This window comes from Globicephala melas, chromosome 15 (assembly GCF_963455315.2).
Source record: "Globicephala melas chromosome 15, mGloMel1.2, whole genome shotgun sequence".
NCBI lineage: Eukaryota > Metazoa > Chordata > Mammalia > Artiodactyla > Delphinidae > Globicephala > Globicephala melas.
Genome location: NC_083328.1, coordinates 10,035,535 through 10,056,576, shown reverse-complemented (window position 1 = coordinate 10,056,576; position 21,042 = coordinate 10,035,535). Strand labels below are relative to the sequence as shown.

At 34.7% G+C, this 21,042-nt stretch overlaps 1 protein-coding gene across 8 annotated transcripts in view; it reads right to left on the bottom strand.

Annotated features, from left to right (window-relative positions):
* The window catches only part of GTF2I (general transcription factor IIi), a 95,579-nt gene that overhangs the window by 39,268 nt on the left and 35,269 nt on the right, over positions 1-21,042 (bottom strand). For 2 of the 8 annotated variants that reach the window (XM_060285826.1, XM_030871959.2), the window contains 4 exons: positions 16,042-16,119; positions 7,343-7,402; positions 5,260-5,316; positions 3,308-3,370 (listed from right to left, as the gene is read on the bottom strand). In XM_060285826.1, coding sequence (XP_060141809.1) covers positions 3,308-3,370; positions 5,260-5,316; positions 7,343-7,402; positions 16,042-16,119 — 258 coding nt within the window. Of the gene's footprint in view, positions 1-3,307; positions 3,371-5,254; positions 5,317-7,342; positions 7,403-16,041; positions 16,120-21,042 lie in introns of those variants that run through there. The other 6 variants (XM_030871960.2, XM_030871962.2, XM_030871963.2 and 3 more) reach the window with 6 other exon arrangements.

The following is a 21,042-nucleotide window of genomic DNA, read 5'->3' as shown; positions in this document are numbered from 1 at the left end:
TCTTACTTATTAAGAAGACACAAAATTAACCTTTTTAATCTATTTAAAATCAACTTGAAGGGACTTCCGTGGTGGTCCAGTGGTAAAGAATCCGCCTTCCAATGCAGGGGACTCGGGCTCAATCCTTGGTCGGAGAACTAAGATCCCACATGCTGCGGGGCAACTTAAGCCCGCGTGCCGCAAACTACGGAGCCCACGTGCCACAACTAGAGAGAGAACACCCGCACACCACAACTAGAGATAAGCCCGCGCGCGCCACAACTAAGACCCGACACAGCCAAATAAATAAATATAAATAAATTAAATTTAAAAATCAATTTGAAGACAAATTAAGTTAAGGAACAATCAGGGGGTTAGGCCACAGCAGGATAAACATGTGTGAATGACTCAAGTTCGGGGGAAAATGCACTGAAAGTGAACTGCACTGTAAGGAGACCTCTTCTCAAGCAAAACACTTCCCGTTATTAGCACACCCATGACAGCCAGACCTCAAACAACTCTTAGGTAAGACTGTCTCTACACTTATCAAAGACATGCATGTGTCAGAGACCTGACAACAGTCTGATTTTACCCAGAAATGTAGTCATGATGTTTATGAAATTAAGGCACGCACAGCCATATTACTCCAAGGGGTATTTCCCAAACCTAAGTCACAAAAGTTATACATGTGCACCACTGTCTTCAATAACAAATTGATCATCACAAATGGAAGAGCACATCTCAGCTCAATAGACTATTTCCTGCAGTTTAACGTGTCTGCGTCGATCTCAATTAAACCCTTCGTAACGTCACATAATTGCAAATAAAGATATCAAGGTTAAAGTACTGTGGAAAATCTTACAAACTTACTTGATGACAAAGTTTCTTTTTTCTTTTCTATGAACTTTTTGGGAAATGCAGAAAGATACAATATGAGAAAACAAAAGTCACCCCCAGGCAAGCAGGATTATCTTATTTCCTTCCAAGCACAAGTATTTTCCTAAACAAAACTAACATAGTTCTCTAGATACACTTTTCCCTTTGAAGGTGACTTGTTCTTGAAAGGCAGGTTTTTTTTTTTTCCCCACTAAGCATATTACACTAGGGGTCTTTTTTCAGATCGCATATTTTTTTTAAAAAGCTACCATTTCAATGCCAATATATTTTTTCTAATATGAGAATGTATCAAAATTTAATTTTCTAACTATGGATATTTTCCTAGTTTCTAGGATTTTATAATCATCTTTCCAGAAAAAAATACAATATACTTATCAAAAAGATGTGCATGTGAGTTCTCATTTGACCTGCCTTGTTAGTATCACAGATTACATTTTACCTTCCTTTAATGTATGGATAACAATTAATTAGCAATTTAATTAGTTGGTATATAATAGTTTGTTCATAAACACATATCCCACAGAAAATGCTACCCTGAAAAGTAATTACGTTACACAGACCTGGTACTTCACTGGTCTTCTGAACATAAGGCAGCAGCCTAAATAGCAAAATTCTACTTGTTGACAAATTTGGATGATGTATCAAACTTCTGGTACTATGTCTCAGTTTAAAAGAAATGGATCTATCACTCCCTCCAAAAAGTTAAAACTGAAAAGATTGACACACATTTCAAGTTTATAAGCCATTTATTTCATAATTATCTTGACATCCCTTTAAAGGTCTTATACTATTAAAAACAAGTGTTTATTTTCTAAACAATTCTAACATAGCCTTTGTCTGTTTTAAGATTTGTTTTCAGATAAATCCATGTGGTTATCAGTCCTATTTAAAAGCTTTATGCTAATAATTTTAATCATCAATTTTTCTTATCTCTATAGGAAGGAAAAGGTTCTTAGTGTTCATAATATAATATTTATAGATTTTCTTCTCATAGTTGAGTTACAAATTAAAATGCAATTGAATTCAATTATTGTGGACTTCCCTAGCAGTCCAGCGGTTAAGACTGCAACAGGCTGGGGTTCGATCCCTGGTTGGGGAACTAAGATCCCACATGCCGCCCGGTGTGGACAAATTAGTTAATTACTTACTTACTTGACTAGAAACAATTCAAAACTGCTTTTAGGTTAGTAAAATTATGTTAGTGATAAAATATGTATCTTAAATTGAGATGTTAACACACAAAGTATGAGAAAATTTCTGATATTAGGTAAAAGCCACCAATCAACTTATAATTTAGAAGCAATGAAGACAAACACTTTGAATAGCTTGAAGTAGCCAAACACCATAAATAACCAAGTGGACACCAGTAGGAGACAGGTTATTTAAAAAAAAAAAAAAAAAAAAAAAAGGAAAGACAAAGATAGCAAACCAAGAAAGGTTATGTAGCAGTTAAAAAAAATAATAATGATGAAGTACCAAGATGTAAAGTTATGGGGAAAAAAACTACGGAAAATGTGATATGTGTGTATTTTATTTGCTCATTATAATGCTGTATGCTGAAAACACCCATATATTTTCGCAAAACGAAATATGCATGGGTGTATATATACATCAAATTCTTTTTAGATGTATAAACAATAAAGTGACATCTACCACTGAGTCGAGGGTCACTGGAGTAGGGCGGGGGTTAACAGAGCTGTATTTTTACCTTAGAGAAACCTACTTTGAGGAAAAGAACTTATAGAGGAATAGTGTGAGATAACTTCAAAGGAAAAAAAAATCAATACACATTTAATAATTATTAAATATAAAGCATGATACTGTTAATAATTAGCTGAATCTTTAAATAATTCAGGACAAACTGGCTCATCTGCATTCATGCATTATCTTTGAAGAAAAAACTACATTTGAAGCAACTTTAACTATATAGAGAGATTAGTTTCGAATATTTTTGTAGCTGCTGCTTCCAAAGTTTTGAAGGACAGATTATATGCCAGCCTCTAACTGCATTTTATGGGGGAAAACTATCAACACCTTCTCCTCCACTTCACTAAGGTAGACACAGGGGTTCCAGTACTAATTAAATCTCTTGTATCACACCCAATAAACAGGTTATAAATCTGTTTTTGTGTGCATCCAGTCTGGTCATAGTTTTCGCTTTTTAAAAATTCTCTATTCCCAATGATAGAAAGTATATAGGTTGGCCCACTGCTCATTTTCACGGCTTACTTTTGTTGTCTAAAACTCCCAAAGCACTGGGTGTGCTGGTGGGACATGGGCTGCTTTGGTCACACATACACATATATGCTTCAGTTTTTTTTCACAAGTTTCCTTTAAAAATGAATGAAATGCATACTTAGCAATGTGAATGTGACAAATATTTTTATGACCAGAAGTAAACTTTTGGAATCAATGCTTTTAGATAACTAACCTTCAATAGTCACCTCAACTTCGGGGTCCTCACTTGTTTCTGAAGGGACATGTTGAGTAGAATCTTGAAAAAAATAAAATTCTAAAATGACATTCATTATAAAGCACTTTCTATTATGTTCCAACATTTTACTGATTTGATATTCCAAAAGCAGCCTACTATAAAATTTTACTGGCATTTTAATTCATCTCATATTTGTTAAGTTAAAATATCTGACCCTTTTCATTGTAAGTAGGGATAAAAGAAAATAAGAAGTAGAGAAACTCTGGAAAACTATTAGATAATACCAAATTACCTGCATTAATGGACTCAAAAAACTTTTATTTTTAGAGGAATAAAATTATAATGAAGTCACAATTATTTTCCTGCTGTAACTAGAAGACAGTAGGATAAAAACAAAGGTTTTATTATTCTTTTTAAACTATTTCTCCTCTCCTTTCAGAAATCCTAGGAGTGGCTTATAATGTTAAATAAAACCACAATCAAATTTTTTGCAATGGGGACCTTCATATCAAAACAGTGACTATAACAAATGCACACAGGACTGTATCACCTAACTTATATGCAACATACTTTACAAAACTGAGTATTTGTGTTACTACACAAAACAAATGTACATCAGAATGTTAGTGCTGGAAGCTCAGCTAGAGAGTATCTTCATCAACTCTCTTTTCATTTTGCAAAGGTTGAGAGATTAATTGATTTGCCAAAGATTATGTTTACTTGTTAGTAAAGGAATAAAGAACAGAACCGAATTTCAATTCGACTCTATTAACACTGCAATATGACAATAAAAATTTCCTCAAAAATAAAGTAGTTCAAAGCCTAATATCTAATTCACATTGCCCAATGAACCCCAGTACAATTTGTCTTGTATACAGGTATCTCCTTGCTGTAAATACTGCCTATCCAAAACAGAGGATTTTGTTACAGAGGAAATATCTAATTACCTATACACAGTAAAAGAAAACAAAAAAATTTCATCCACACCATCGTCTATTAAAAAAACTCAACAAGAAATTTAAAATATTATTTAAAATGAGCATTTTAATACTTCTGCAAGAAATGTATTCCAATTAGAATACTCTAATTCTACAACTGAATTCGGAAAGATCAGTCAACTTTCCAGGGACCTTCAGAACTCCCTCCACTCGAAGAAAGTAAACGATCAAATTACTGATTTTAAAAAAATAAAACAAAAAAGCAAATATAAGGAATAAAAAGGTACAGAATAGAGTTCCTTTTTATTCTTAAAAAAATAAGGCTTGACACAACCAGTTTATGTGAGAAATAATAATTCTAAAACAATGTCCAGTTACCTTAACCAGTTATTTTCCTTGGGAGAAATCTACAAAAATTCTTTTGGAACTATCTAAACGGCTTAGCAACAGGAAGCCATTCTGCATGGTAACCGTTTAACTCAAGATTCCAATAACTAAAAAAGCTGTACCATAGTTGAATATCCATTCAATCCTACAATCAAAGGAGGATGGCTGGCTAAGAGACAAGCAGTCCACGGAGTGGCTGTGGATATAAAAATGAGCCGAGAGGAGATCTTTCTTTCATTAATCGTATGGAGAATACATTACCCTACTTAAAAAAATGGTACTAATAGTATGTTTTAAAATGAAATATGAACAGAGCCAGTAATAATTTTAATTCTATTAAAACCATTCTTTCAAAATATGGCAAAAAATGACCAAGAAAAAATGGGCATTTTGCATCACGAAGAGTTGTACTTACCACTTAAGTTTTCCTCCCCATATGCTCTATTATTCAGTATAGTAAAAGAGGTATATTAAATATCATCTTAGGACTAAAAAAACAACCTGTTGGCTAAGAAGGCATACCATAACAATCATCATTTCATTTCCAAATAAGGTGTTTTAAGGATAATATTCTCTATAGTACAGAACAACAAATACAGCAAAGTAATAATCCCTTTATCTAACCTTCTGCTGGTACTTCCATTTCTGTTCCTTCATTGCCCTCTGAAGAATGATGGCTTCCTAAAAAGAAAATATACCACATATAATAAACCAATAAAGACTGATATTGGAAGAAGAGATACTAGGTAACAATGCAAATAATAACATGAATACAAACTGATTCCTTAACTCCTTAGCAGTTAATACAAACAATGTTATCTAATTCAGAAAAACATGTAACACTTCTGTATGAAAGCTCAAAAAATTATTTTAAAACGTAAATATATAGATTAAACCGAAGTAGGTTTGGGGATTTACTATTAGTTACTGGAACTACACAATATAATTACTGATAGATGTTAGAATTTGAGAAGTAGAATAGTATGTTTCAAAGTGCCATGCTCATCTGTCAATGACACACACACAAAAACACACACCAGAGTAAATTTCTTCTTTGCTCATAGACTCTATCAAGGCTAGATAAACAAGTTCAGGTTGGGCTGTGAAATGTTTCCTGCTTTCCATTTTTACTATGGTGGAAGCTATGGAAACTCAATCCCCATTATTTAATCAAAGTTGCACTTAAAGGAAACTCATAAGTTAAAACTTAAGATACTACCTTTAGTCTCAAAAGCATTTTAATTCAGGTAATATAATCTGCCTGCTTCTAAAAACTGGAACATAAAGCAATGTATCAGGTTAGGCAGTCAAAAGGTAAACAGGCTCATCCTACCAGAGAAGAAGCTTTACTCATAAATAGGAAAGAAGTAATCTAAAACCCAAGAGAGCCAATTAGGACAAGTGCCCAAACTGCCCCAGAATATTTATCCTGTCCTTAAATGTCTGAGCTACTAACATAGAAAAGATTGAAAATCACTGCATTCGTGTATAAATAAAAATATATTACCTATAAGGAAGAATAAAGCACAAAGCGGGAGGGGAAGCAAAATCAGGTCTATTTTGTCATCCATTGGTAACTAATTAAAGAAACTATACTAAAGGTACAATTCCCAGACACAGGTTTCAAATACACTTTATCTTGATTTTTAAAGAGCACTGACTACAAACACTGTCCCTCAGTGCCTAGCACCTCTGAATTTAAAGTGCCATGCAAAGACAAAATGTTTTTGGTTTTCAATGTCTAACTTTATGCTGCTATAATTATCTTGGGATTCTTTTCCACTTATTTCATGTTCTGAAAACTCACCTGAGCTCAAAACACTAGATAAATCTATAAATCTGTAGCCATGAATTATTTCTTTATTTAACTTCTTAAATACACTTTATCAACACACAGCCCCCACCCCCCAATTAAACGTTAACATTTGAATTTATGGAGCATTGGGTTCTTTGACTATAATGCCAAAGAAACAAAAATGTGAGGTCAAAACAATGAGAGATAACGGAGAAGAGGCCAGTACTTAAAAAGGCAAGATTGGGTAAGAATAAGAAAAATTAAGGTGATTGTCCCACCCGGTCAGAATATTACAAGAGTATTATGTAAACAATGATTCTACGTGTACTTTTTGTTCTTTAAAAATCTGAAATAAGCAATTACATTTATATTAAAAGTATAGCTAAATAAAATAAATCTTATGAGCTAAAAGCCAGAATAGACAGAAGTAAAGTAAAAGCCATCACAAACAGCCTATGATCATCAAGTTAGGGAACACTACACAGAAATTCCCAAAGAGGTATTCAATCAATAAACTTAGGGATTTACAAATGATATCTTACAACCTTTCTAAAAACTAAGTATCAACATGACCTTATTGATATTTACATTACTAACTATGCAATATAAGCCTTATTTCTGACTATTCTGATATAAGGTATAAATGTGTACTTTACCTTAAATATGAAAGTGTGTCATGTACCCATTTCGAGATTCATTACTAGATTCACAAAAGGGAAAATTGGTTTTGAAAAATTGTTGCTTGTGAAGTTCATTTATATGTTTAAAAAAAAAAAGGCCAATACATTTCTTTTTCCTTTTCCATTTAGAAAAGTAATAATACAGATATAAATACTAAAACACAGTCTGTCCAATATAAAGAAACATTAAATAAGAACAGTATGTGGGAAAATGGAAGTGAAAAAGTTATACCTTGCAAAGACTTCGAAAGGGGGAGTTTGTCATCAACATCATCAGTTTCAGAAGGGCCTGCTTTGGGATACAAAGATAATACTTCAAAAGTAATCCCAAAAATGTATTTTGGGTCACTTCAGCAAACAAATTTGGGCGAGAGATATGGAATAATACAGCCTTTTCATGAACAAAAAAGGCAAAAAAAAAAAAAAAAAAAAGAAAAGAAAAAAAAAGACTGACAAAATGAATGGTGTCAATTTATGGTCTTAGTGAATGGAAAAGGTGTATTCAGATAAACTCATATATAGACAGTCAAAAGAAATTTTGAAAATGACTAACTCGACATGAATTGAATGGGAACAGTATGTCTAAAATGGTGGATATGGGTAATGTTCATGACAGCAAACTGCAACTTTTACTTCATACAGATTATAAGGGCAGATATATCTTACAAGGTGCATTTGTTTCTTCCTTACCAAATATTTGGCTTAATATTTTGTCATACTAAACAAAAATGCAGAATCAAATTGTTACACCTTCCTCAGAACCTCTAAAATAACGCAATTAACCTATCAATAAGCTTGAATCTCCACTGAAATAGAAACATGACAATTAATTCAGAATCCTCCCTTCCTGAAGATCCATAAACGCTTTTTAATAACTTAACGTGGTTTTTCCGAATTATTAACATACAACGTATTTTGTTGTTAATTAAACCTTCACAGAATACTATAGATTTTGACAACACACCTGCATGTATTATGCTTTTAGTGAAAGTAATAGATTTAAAAGAGAACAAAACATTGTGTTTTCAATGACTACTTAACAGAAACATGTCCTTGCATTAATATGAATACAAACCACTTCACTACCTCTGAATATTTTTTGGAAAATAAGACTTTTGAAAAGCTTTGCAAATGCATGACGGATTTCACGAAGAGGCACAAAACTACACATTATAAATAAAGGACACAGCATAGAAGAAAACAATTTCATAGAAAATAGAAAAATTATTTGTATTTGGAATCTCAACTAAGAGCAAGATGATAAATGAAAGACACCTGAATTCAAATGCCAGATTCACTGCCTCCTAGTCATGTGATCCTGGGTAAAAATATACAGAAGAAATAAATTAAATGATAGCTAATGTACTAACTGACTTCTAAATACTGCTTTAGCTGCTTTTCCACAAGTCTAGCTATGTATCATTATCGATATTGTTCTGTTCTAAATTATTTTAATTAGGTCCTCTTTAAGTCAATAAAAGTGTATTTCTTAGGATTCCCACTGTATAGAATTTCTATTTTAAAATAACATGCTTATTATTGACTTCTAAGTTAACTAATTACATTATATTCGGGGAATTCTTTAAGGCTACCTGTGAACAACTATAAAGTCAACTTTTGTAAAAGATCCATGTTTTGTAAATAAACATTTATTTGCTGGGTAAAGAGTTCTGGATGTACAACAACTAGCTTATGTTTGTAAATTTCAGAGTTCAAATACTCTATTTACCGTTTATAAGCATTCATCATTTGTTAAAATCTCCCACATGACTCCATTTACAAATTTATCGATTGTATCAAATTATATCAATTCTTTATTTAGATTTTTGAGGCTACATTGTTAGGTATATACAAATTAATGATTATCCTATTAACTTAATGACTTATTAGTATATAAATTATATAGTCTTACTCTTCATATTCGTTATCTTTTTCTTTTTTGGCCTCAAATTAATATTACTAAACTTGGTTTCTTTTGGTTAATATTTGCCCAGCATACCTTCACATATCACTATACTACCAAATTATGTTGTTTACTTTTAACCATACATGTTATAATAGCAAATGACTTGGACTCTGTCGTAAGATCAGCAGCACACTTCACCCGCACAACTCCGGGAGTGTCTAACAGTCATTGCAGACAAATCACTTTCCCAACGCTCACATCTGAGAACATCTTAGAGGAAAACTGACAGGTACACAGAGATGTGTCCAAGCCTATTTTGGAATACCGAAAGTTTTGGAAGAAAACATAAATGATTTTAAGTGCGAGAATGGACACATGAACTTCAGCATAATCACACAGGTAATTGTCGCAATGATAGTACTAAATTTGTACGTGACAAAAATAGGTCAATCTCAAAAACTTGTACTGAACGACATACAAGAACATATACAAAACACATATACAGTATGATACCATTTGAGTCAAGCTTAAAAACAGAAAATGTAACACATAAAATGTAGGTGCCTGGATACACATACAAAGATATTTCCGTGGGAATGTATATGCATTTAAAATATAAAATCGTTATCAGGAAGGACAACCCTCAATTTCAAGAAAATGGTTAACTCAGGAGGAACAGAGAAAAAACTGGGAATTGGAAGGGCCTAAAGAAGGGTGTCAATAACATAGTTAACATGTTATATCATGTAAGATTCAGTAAACATGGACAGATGTATATTATGTTTGTGGGTTTTAAACATTTCAAAAAAGCATTTTAGAAATACAGCCAGCCATCTGTATCCCTGCATTCAGCATCTGAAGATTCAACCAACCATGGATCAAAAATATTGGGAACAAAAAATCCCAGAAAGTTCCAAAATGCAAAATTTGAATTTGCAGCATGCTGGCAACTATTTAGCATTTACATTGTATCAGGTATTTAAGTTATCTAGAGATGATTTAAATAAAGTATAGGGGTGGGCGTTTGTAGGTTATATTCAAATACTACACCGTTTTATATAAGGGACTTGATCATCTGTGGGTTTTGATACTGGGGGGGTGGCCCTGGAACCAATCCCCCTGTGGATACCAAAGGATGACTGTACAATACAGCAATGCAAATAATGGACCTACAAGTACACCCAACAAAATGTCTCACAAATTACATGTTTACAGAAGAAGCCTGATACATGCTGACGGATTCTATTTATATGAACTACAAAAACAAACAAAACTAACCTAGGTTATTACAAATCAGGACAACGGTCTGCACTGGAAAGAGGCTGCCAGGAAAGGAGTCCAAGGGAAAAGGAGCTTCTAGCATAGTGATCCCTAACAACAGATCTTCAGAATGCATGAAGCAAAGTGAAAGAACTGGAAGGAGAAATAGACAGAGGCAGTTGGAGATTTCAATACTTTTGTAGTGGATAGAAGTAAAGAGAAATGCCAGTGCAGATATAGCAGGCCTGAATGACCATCAAACAACCTTAACAAAGCTGAAATAACTGAAATTATACAAAGAATGTTCTCCAACCATAATGGAAATAAACTAAAAATCAGTAACAAAGCTACCTGACAAGTCCACAGGTATGTGGAGATTAAGACTACACTTCTACAGGGAATTCCCAGGCTGTCCAGTGGTTAGGGCTCTGCACTTTCACTGCCGAGGGCCTGGGTTCGATCCCTGGACAGGGAACTAGGATCCCACAAGCCATGCAGTGCTGCCAAAAAAAAAAAGAAAAGAAAAGAAAAGAAAAGACTACACTTCTATGTAAACCAGAGGACAAAGGGGAAATTAGAAAATGTTTTGAAATGAATGAAAATAACCAAAGTTTATAGGGTGCAGTTAACTAATGCTTAAGAGGGAAGTTTACGGCATTAAGTACTTATATTGGAAAATATTTCAATGATTTAAGCTCCCATCTTAAGAAACATAAAATAAAACCAAATTAAAATTAAAGCAACCAAAAAGAAAGAAAGAAAGAAACATAAGAGCAAAAAATCACTGAAATTTTGTAAAAGCTAGATCTTTGAGGAAGAAAGAAAAAAATTGAGAAAGTTCTAGAGCAAGAGCAATGGTTCTCCACTGGAAGTGATACTGTCCCCAAGGGACATATGGCAACGTCTGGAGACATTGTGGATTGTTACAACTAGGGAGATGCTACAGGTATACATCTAGCAGGAAGAGGCCAGGGAGGATACTAAACATCCTACAATGCAGACCATAAGACAGATACTGACAACAATGAATTGTTTGATCAAAATGTCAACATTGCCAAGTTTTACGACAAAGCCCTGAGTGAGCTAGAATGACCAATAAGAAACAAACAAAAAGACACAAATCACTATAATTAAATTACTACAGACCCTGCAAATGTTAAAATTTTAAAAAAGAAAGAAAACTTAAGACAAAGTAGACAAATTCCTTAAAAGACACAAACTGCCGACTCTTAAGAAGAAATCTGTAACCCGAGCAGACCTACAATGATTAAAAGAAATTTTAAAATTAAAAAATGGAGCAAATTTTTAAACTTTCCATTAGAGAAACCTCAAGGTTCAGGTGGATTCATTGGCAAATTTTACCAAAAATATACAGAAATGGAATAATATCAATTCTACAAAAAAATTCTTCAAATATATCATTTCCCAATTCACTTAGGCCAGTATTACCAAAACCAAATAAGGACATTTACAAGAAAAGAAACTTCTAACTAGTATCTCTTAAGAACATTTGAAAATGTTCTTAAGAGATATTAGTCAGAACCAACATTTGAAAATTAATGTTGATGACCATTTTAACAGACTAAACGAGAAAAATGATGTAATCATCTCCAGAGATACAGAAAAGACCTTTCACAAAATTCAACAACCAATCACCATAAAAGCTCTTTACAAACTCTGAACTGAAGAAAATTTCTTCAATCTGATGAAGGGCAACTACAAAAAACCTACAGCTTTCACAGAGAAAAGATTTCCTTCTACAACTGCAAACAAGGTAAGGATGCCTACTCTCACTACTATTCAACGTTAACACTGGAATGTTGAAGAGCTGGTGCAATTAACACAAGAAAATGAAAGGGAAGAAATAATACTGTCTACTTACAAAATCCCAAAGATTTTTTTCCCAAATAGTTGCTATACTAATAAATGAATTTTAACTAGGTCACAAGATACAAGGTCCGTATGTAAAAGCCAACTGTAGTTCTACATATTAGCAATAAAGTTGGAAACTGAAACTGTAAAAGAACAGTACACCATTTACAATAACACTGAAAAACATTAAATACTTAGATATAAATCTTACAAAATATGTACAAGACCTGTATGCTGAAAACAAAGCACTGATGAAAGGAATCAAGAAAGAACTAAATAGATAAGATACATATATCATGCTCATGAATCAGAAGATTCAATATTAAGATATTCAACCTAAATTAGTCTATAGATTCAGCACAATCTCCATCAAAATCCCCACGGTGGTGGTGTGGGGGGAAGGCGGAAGGACTTCCCTGGTGGTCCAGTGGTTAAGACTTCGCCTTCCAATGCAGGGGGTGCAGGTTTGATCCCTGGTTGGGGAGGTAAGAAGATCCCACATGCCTCCGGCCAAAAAAACAAAACATAAAACTGAAGCAATATTATAACAAATTCAGTAAAGACTTTAAAAATGGTCCACACCAAAAAAAATAAAAATAAAAATCTTGGGCTTCCCTGGGGGCACAGTGGTTAAGAATCCGCCTGCCTTGCATTGGCAAGGGACACAGGTTTGAGCCCGGGTCCGGGAAGATTCCACATGCCGTGGAGCAACTAAGCCCATGTGCCACAACTACTGAAGCCTGCGTGCCTAGAGCCCATGCTCCACAACAAGAGAAGCCACCGCAGTGAGAAGCCCACGCACTGCAACAAAGAGTAGCCCTGCTTGCCGCAACTAGAGAAGCCCGCGCGCAGCAACGAAGACCCAACTCAGCCAAAAATAAAATAATTTAAAAAAAAAACTCTTAAAAAAAAAGAAGCCGGGCTTCCCTGGTGGCTCAGTGGTTGAGAGTCTGCCTGCCGATGCAGGGGACATGGGTTCGTGTCCCGGTCCGAGAAGATCCCACATGCCAAGGAGCGGCTAGGCCCGTGAGCCATGGGCGCTGAGCCTGCGCGTCCGGAGCCTGTGTTCCGCGACGGGAGAGGCCACAACAGTGAGGCCCACGTACCGAAAAAAAAAAAGTCCCCACAGGGCTTTTTGAACAAATCAATAAGCTGATTTTAAAAATTTATATGAAAAGGAAAAGGAGCTAAAATAGGCAAAATAATGTTGAAAAAGAAGGATAATTTTGGTGGACTCTCACAATCTGATTTTAAGACTTATTATATAAACTATAGTCCTCAAGACAATGTAATTTTGGAAAAAGATAGAAACAGATCAATGTAACAGAATATTCTCGAGAAAACTGACAGAGATGTAAAGGTAATAAAATAGAAAAAGAACAGTCGTTGGGCTTCCCTGGTGGCGCAGTGGTTAAGAATCTGCCTGCCAATGCAGGGGCCGCGGGTTTGAGCCCTGGTCCAAGAAGATCCCACATGCCGCAGAGCAACTAAGCCTGTGCACCACAACTACTGAGCCTGTGCGCCACAACTACTGAGCCTATGCTCTAGAGCCTGCAAGCCACAACTACTGAAACCTGTGCACCACAACTACTGAAGCCCACGTGCCTAGAGCCCGTGCTCTGCAACAAAGAGAAGCCACCCCAATGAGAAGCCTGCAGACCGCAACGAAGAGTAGCCCTCACTCGCCACAACTAGAGAAAGCCTGCCAACGCAGCCAAAAATAAATTAAACAAAACAAAACAAAAAAAAGAACAGTCATTTCAACAAAAGGTACTGGAAAAACTGGATATCTGTATGCCTTAAGTTTGAACATGGTATTCTGCACACTATAAAAAATTAGGTCTAAACCAATCACAGACCTAAATGTAAAACTATGAAAACTTTTATATGACACAGAAGAAAATCTCTGTGACACTGGGTCAGACCAAGATTTCTTAGCTATGATACTTAAGCACAACTCATATAAGGGGGGAAAAAAAAAAAAGCACTAAGTTGGACACCATCAAATTAACCTATTTGCAAATCACATCACAAAGGACTTTTATTCAGAATATACAAAGAATTGCCAAAGCTTAATTATTAAGAGAAGTACCCAAACTGCATGGACTGTATCTCTCAGCCTAGATGAAAAACTAATAGTCTGGCTCCCACCTTCTTCAGCTGCGCTTAAAATATTATCATTTCAGCAATCTTTTCCTCTATAAACATCTGATTTCCACTCATTACTTAAATCACTCACACTCCCTATTTCAAAGGGGGGAAAAAAAAGCTTCTATAATCCTGCCTAGTAACAGCAAAGTTAAAAAAGGCAATACCAAAGATAAAGGCAGACATTTTATTTTAAAAATTAAATATAATGTGCTAAAAAGATTTTATTAAACAATATTTATTAAATATGTTAGTAAGGTACCAACAACTGCTATAAAGGCTAAATATTTCCCAAATTTTTAACTTTTTAATTAAAAATCCTCAGAATTAACCCAACCTTTTAGCCATGTGATTACTAACATCACAAGCAATAAAATATTCAAATCTGACAGATAAAAATTATGAAATTCAAATATCTGTATACAGATATTCACATGATTACAAACAGAACAAATTTATTCATAACTTTTTTATAATACTCCAGAACTGATAAAGCCTTATCTTTTTAAATGAACTAAACCTATTAAGCAAAGGCAAATTAAAACCAAAAAGAGGTATCATAAGACATCCACTGAAGTGGCTAAAAATATTAATGCGGACCATACAAGTGCTGGTAAGGATGTGGAGCCACTAGAACTATTGTCCCCGCTTATGGAAATGTACAATAGTAAAAGCACAGTGGAGAACAGCTTAAATACCTACCATATATCTCAGCTATTCCAGTTCTAGGGATCTACTCAAGAGAAATGATGGCGTATTTCCAAACAAATGTTTCAGCACCTTTACTTTTAATAGCCCCAAACTGGAAACAACCAAAATGTCCATCAATAGACAGAGGGATAAACAAATTGTGGTACAGCCGAGCAATGGAATAACAGCAATAAAATGGAATTAGCCGTTGATAAATGCCACACTATGGATGAAATTTCAAAACAATTATGTGGAATTTAAGAAGTCATAGCTCCCCACCCCAAGAAAACAGTACATACTTTATGCTGATTCCATTTACATAAATTTCTTAAAAATGCAAATTAATCTAAAATTAAAGAAAAGAGATCAGTGGTTGGCTGGGGAGGGCTGTGAATTACAAAGAGACTCAAGGGAACTTGAGGGTTATGGACATTATCTTGACTGCAGTGAAGATAGTTTTATGGGTATATACATAAAACCAATCAGATCTTATACTTTAAATGTTTAATATACTTTATGCATCTATAAAAATTAAACTTACCATGAACTATAGATGTTCTTCTAAACTAAAACCCATCAAAGCATAAAAGCAAACTGCATTGTGAAATTATGACCTTTAATTCCCTCTTGATAATCAAGCAGCTACAGAACAAGATGATAAATACCTAAAATTAATGTCTTATCTTTTATAGATTTTTAACATAGTGATAGTGCAAAGTTATTTTTATTGCACAGAGATATTAAACGTTTAGAAGACCTCTTATGCCTTGCAAATAACTGAAAATTCAAATTGAATTCTAAATTGTGCCACAACTTTTGCTTGTCCTTTTAAGAATATGAATGACTATTTAACATTTCCCCTGTAAACTGAGTTTATTTTAGTGCCCCATTTTTGAAATCTATTTTATTTCAGTGATAAATTACAAGTATACATGCTAGTCAAGGACCAAAGGACCAATCAATAAAATAGTATCTAAGGAATTCGGGCAATTAAATAATTTTAATTTTAACCACCAATAACTTCTGGAAAGAAAAACTGTATTAAACAGTATTACCTTGAATGTTATATTGATAGTAATCAGGATCTTCTGATTCTTCCTTTACTGTCACAGCTGCCATTTCCAGAGAAATGCCTGTAAAAACAAATTATTTTTTTAAATTAAATTATATAATTACACTTCAGGGCATTCAGACAGTATAGGGAAATCCCTTCTGCCCTCCTAATAATGCAGAATAATGCATACATATTTTAAAGGCTTTCAAAAGACAAAAGTTTGCTAGGCGTCGTCAGGAGGACAAAAACAACCTAAAACCCAACCTAGACTACTATTACTAGTAGTACTAGTGGTAGTACTAATAGTACTACCAACTACTAGTGTCGTAGTTTTAACCACACTACTAATATTCTGGGATTATTTAACGCTAAATTTGTTCTCCAACAAGTTCTGATCTTCGCAATTAAAGAAAATTAGTCACACCCTATTTTCACTCAATATTAAAAATATTTTTATAAATCACTGAAAATCACCTGCAAACATAAATTTTAATAACTCGCTATTCCAGAGTAAATATGGCATAACCATTTTAATAATGAGACACATTAATTTCCCCCCCTCTTAATATATCCCTTTTTTAACAAGGGTAACAAACCATACCTTTCAGCATAACACTTTGCCCACAATGAGGATAAATAATTTGACGTACACCTTTGTGGCCAGATATAAATGAGTGCATATTTTACAATTCCATGTAGAGGAAGTTCAAAATTAGAGAAAAGAAATTTATGTTGTTAAAACTCAAGTAATGTCAATTATCCCTCAAGAAAGCTGAAGAAAAATTAAAATGCACAAGCCTTAGGTTAAAAAAAAAAACACTCAGGCAAGCAGTTGATTTTGGGAGGAGAGTAATGAGAGGGGGAAGACCTTCTTGGGGTGTTATTAATGTTCTGTATCAATGAATGTTAGGTTACAGGCGTGTGTACTTTTTATTTATTGAGCATATATACACTTATACTTTGCATACATTATACTTCAATTAAAAGTTTTAAGAAAGAAGATTCTTAACCAATTCGTTAATGAATTCTTAATAAAGACATATGCCCCATATATTCAAAAACAAAGAGCCCTTGGCTGGGGAGCCTCAAAGGGTTACACAGGAGGGGCTTTCAGAAATGAAAGGCTGATTTCACCAAATGATTGCAGTTCCTACTCTCTCTCTTTCTCATCTGCAATGTCAGGAGTAGATGATACTCTCAGACAAGTTTAAGAAATCAACAGTGGATGGGTGTATGTACACAGTTCAGACTAAGATATCAGCTATAATCATACCAGTCCCATCATGGACTTAATATTGAGCTGGTGCTATGTGACTTTAGAAGGTTTGTACAGAGTATTTTCAACTGAAGAAATACTTCAAAAAGAGAGTTAGTTTGATATACTAATAAAGGATATTTATCCCTGAAGCCACAAGCAAAGAAGGGGGTTACTCTATGGACAGCAATCACCAATGGAAGGTTGGTTTGCTGCCAGAAGATGGTGGTAGGGAACTTGTCTGGAAACCCTGGGATTCTGTGGGGTGTCTAGTACTTCCATGCTCATTAGCAGAAGTTAATAGAAAATCAAAGCAAACAAAAAAGGCAGATCCATTGTGGAATGAAGGTTTGGGTCACCTCAACCAGGTAAAGAATCTTACCAGATAGGGTCCTGGCTGAAGGCAAAGAAAACATAATATAATGGGTAATGAATTAAGAAAGGTATGAATTTTTGTGACAAGCTGCAGAAATGGGGACACTGCATGTTTTCTTCCTTGTTATGAGTATGTGTGTTTCTGTAAATATTATATGTTTGGTTATATTAACTATTCTCTCTTCTCCTTCCCATTATTATTTTACAAAAATTTTGTTGGAGGTTTCCTTTGCCGGTTAGCCTTTAGATAAGAGAATAAATAGGTTGGGGGTATATTTGAGGAGTAATTAACATAGCCCATGACTGGGTAGTAAATTAGTCTCCCAGAGACGGTACAATGACTATTAGAACAAGGGCGAAAACGGTTCCCTCTGTAGGAAGGGAAAGTTGCATCCCGTCAGATGGGACCGTTGTTTAGTTGTTACATGAAGGTTTAAATATGCGGAGGTGTGTGTGGATGCCATGTAGCCAAAGGGGTAGCCTGCGTGAGTCATTAAGCTGCTGCCTCAGGTCCAGACCTGCCCTCTTAGACTCTTCTGACGCATGGACTGCAAAACAGTTGGTTCCTTGAGAATCTCTGCCACAAGGGAATAGAGTAAGGAGGCTACAAGGCTAGAAGACGGAAAAGGAACTTGCATCTTTCTTTTGGCTTGCTGCATCCTGTTCCCATCAGGGTCACTCACTCCTTGGTATATTCCTTTAATCTAGTGAAAGCAGACCCTTCCCATAGCAACACCTGGATCCACCTTACAAGTTTCCCAACACAACCAGAACCAGTTTCAACATGTCCCCCACATAACACCAGTACCATCCAAATAGCATCCCACCTTAGAAATCAGAAGCGAAGTTTTAGGGGTGACAGCCAATTCCTTGAGTCACTACTGACATGATACCTTAGTATATAGTCCTTTTTATTACAACTAATTAATCTGTACATTTTTTCCATAATAATAACTGGTATGGCTGTTTTCTCCTAAATAGACCACAGCTGTTATGCTCAAGAAATACAAAAAACAAAATAAAATGGAAATTTCAAAAGAAACTGCAGGAAAAGTTAAGACACACATACACACAAAGGAATATAAAGACAAAGTGTAAGGCAGAAAAAATAAACCTCTATGATAGTGATATGTACTATTATATCTATAATTAAGATGGATAAAGAATTCCAAAAATATGATTTTTCTCCAGTCAGCATGTTTTTTTTTGGATGCAAACTATTCAGGAAAGGAATATATAAATAAAGGGGAGAAGATCTGCGAAACGGTGATTTCAGCACAATAAACTAAAAACTAAACCGAAAATCGAAATTTCCTGTGACATGGAAAAAAGGGGGGAAAGAAAAAAACTTCTGTAAAACAAAGAGAGTAATAGATTCAAATACTTATTCCCAAAAAGGAGAATTCAACAATGCCTGTCTTGCAGACCTCCCTAAAAATAACATACATAAATAGGTCTCATTCATTCACTCACATATACTCATACACACAGAGTTCTCTTTCTCCTTACCCCACCAATTCATTCCAAATGCCATTAGATTACGCTGACCAAGATAGGCAGCTGCATCGGGGAGGTCTGATGGTCCAAAGCAGGATAGCAGAATGAGACTACTTATATGAGGGGGGAGAGGAAACTGAGTAACAGGTCTGGGAGACTGAGACAAATGGGGGACAAGCATGAGTGGAGTGGTGACAGCCCAACAAAGAATGTCGAAGTGTCAGCAAGGCAAGGAGGCTGGCAATAAGACATGGCTTAAACGAAGTACATAAACATACTGAGAATATCTGGTTGCTATGATTCTAACTGCGACAAAGAATACTCTCTAGGAAAGGGAGGGAAAAAACCTTGGGGTGTCAAGAGTGGAACTGAAGATATGGGCATGAAAAAAACATAGATGTAAATGGATGTACGTATGTATATAATTATGTGTATGTAAATACAAATAAACAGATACCCTAGCTTTGTCCACTTAGAAGCAATGACATCCCAACTGCAATAAGAACATCTAACACCTAGGTTATGGTTTCTTAATAAATAACACTCTCCACAGTGAGGAACCAGGGCTGACTCTAGTGCTGGATTAGGGAAAGAATAAGATGAACCCTAACAACCTTGCTTAGCAAAAAATTAACAGTTCTCTAAAAACAATGGGGATATTTACAAACAAGGACGGACACGGGGGACATCTTGAAGTGGTTCCCAATGGCCAAAGCAAGGACTATTTGCAAATCAAAATAAATAATGATAATAATGAATTGTAATATACTGAATAAGACAGAAATATACTATAAAATAGAAAGAGTGTACTCTAATATACATGAATTAATTTCAAGTGCAAGTTTGATGAGTGGTATATATTTCCATAGTCTCAGAGAAACTCCCATGAATATAATAATTACAAAGGAAATACAATTAATATAAAGAAATTACAGTGGAGAAGCCTAGAAAAACTAACTCTGGTCACATAAATAATATCTTCAGTAAAGGGATAAATAGAAAACAACTTCCATCTGATATGAAAGGAGAAAAAAAAACACGGCATCGTTTCTGTGCTATTTTTGCAAAAAACGCATTACATGAATCTAATCATGAGGAACTACCAGATACTTCCTTCAAAAGTGTCACGGTCATAGAAGACCAGAAAAGCCTGAGAAAGCTGAAGAAGCCATTAATGGGAAAACAAACCAACAAACCCAAAACCTGAAAAGGGTTTGAGAATTAGGAGTAATTTATCTTCCTTATTTTGATGATTATATTGTAGTAATGTGGGACAATATCCTTGCTTCTAAGAATCACACGCTGAAGTAGCTAAAAGAGTGACAGGGGAGACACTGCTTTGGGAAAGATCCCTGGTGTTCCTGCTGCACACTAAACACACCTGGTGTTCTTGCTTTTCCCTCCTCACCAAAAAAAAAAAAGATAGGGTATCACATTGGCACAGGAAAAAGGTCCTTATGTTATACATGCAGGTTTTTTATTAGCTTGCAATAATTTCAAAATGTAACATTTTTAAATACAAAGTTTAAGGCATTACGATATTGTTCATTTCTTTCATCACATCTAGCTTTTCTCTAGCTAACAAGTAGTCTGTCTTATAGATACTTGTGCATCAGTGGATACAGACCTATTGCCTCACTGTGTTCAAAGACAACACAGAATTCACTAATGGAGTTGCAGGTTAATTGCTCTTTTTGCAAAGCAGCAATGGGTCAAAGAACATGTGCATCTCCAAATGAGAGATATTACCAAAGTATCCTCCATAAGACAGCAATAATTATTACACACATCAAGAATTTTTTAAACTGCCTGTTTCTCTACACCCTTACTGAGACTGGGTATAAGCAGAATTTAATGTCTGCCCATCTGCTGAGT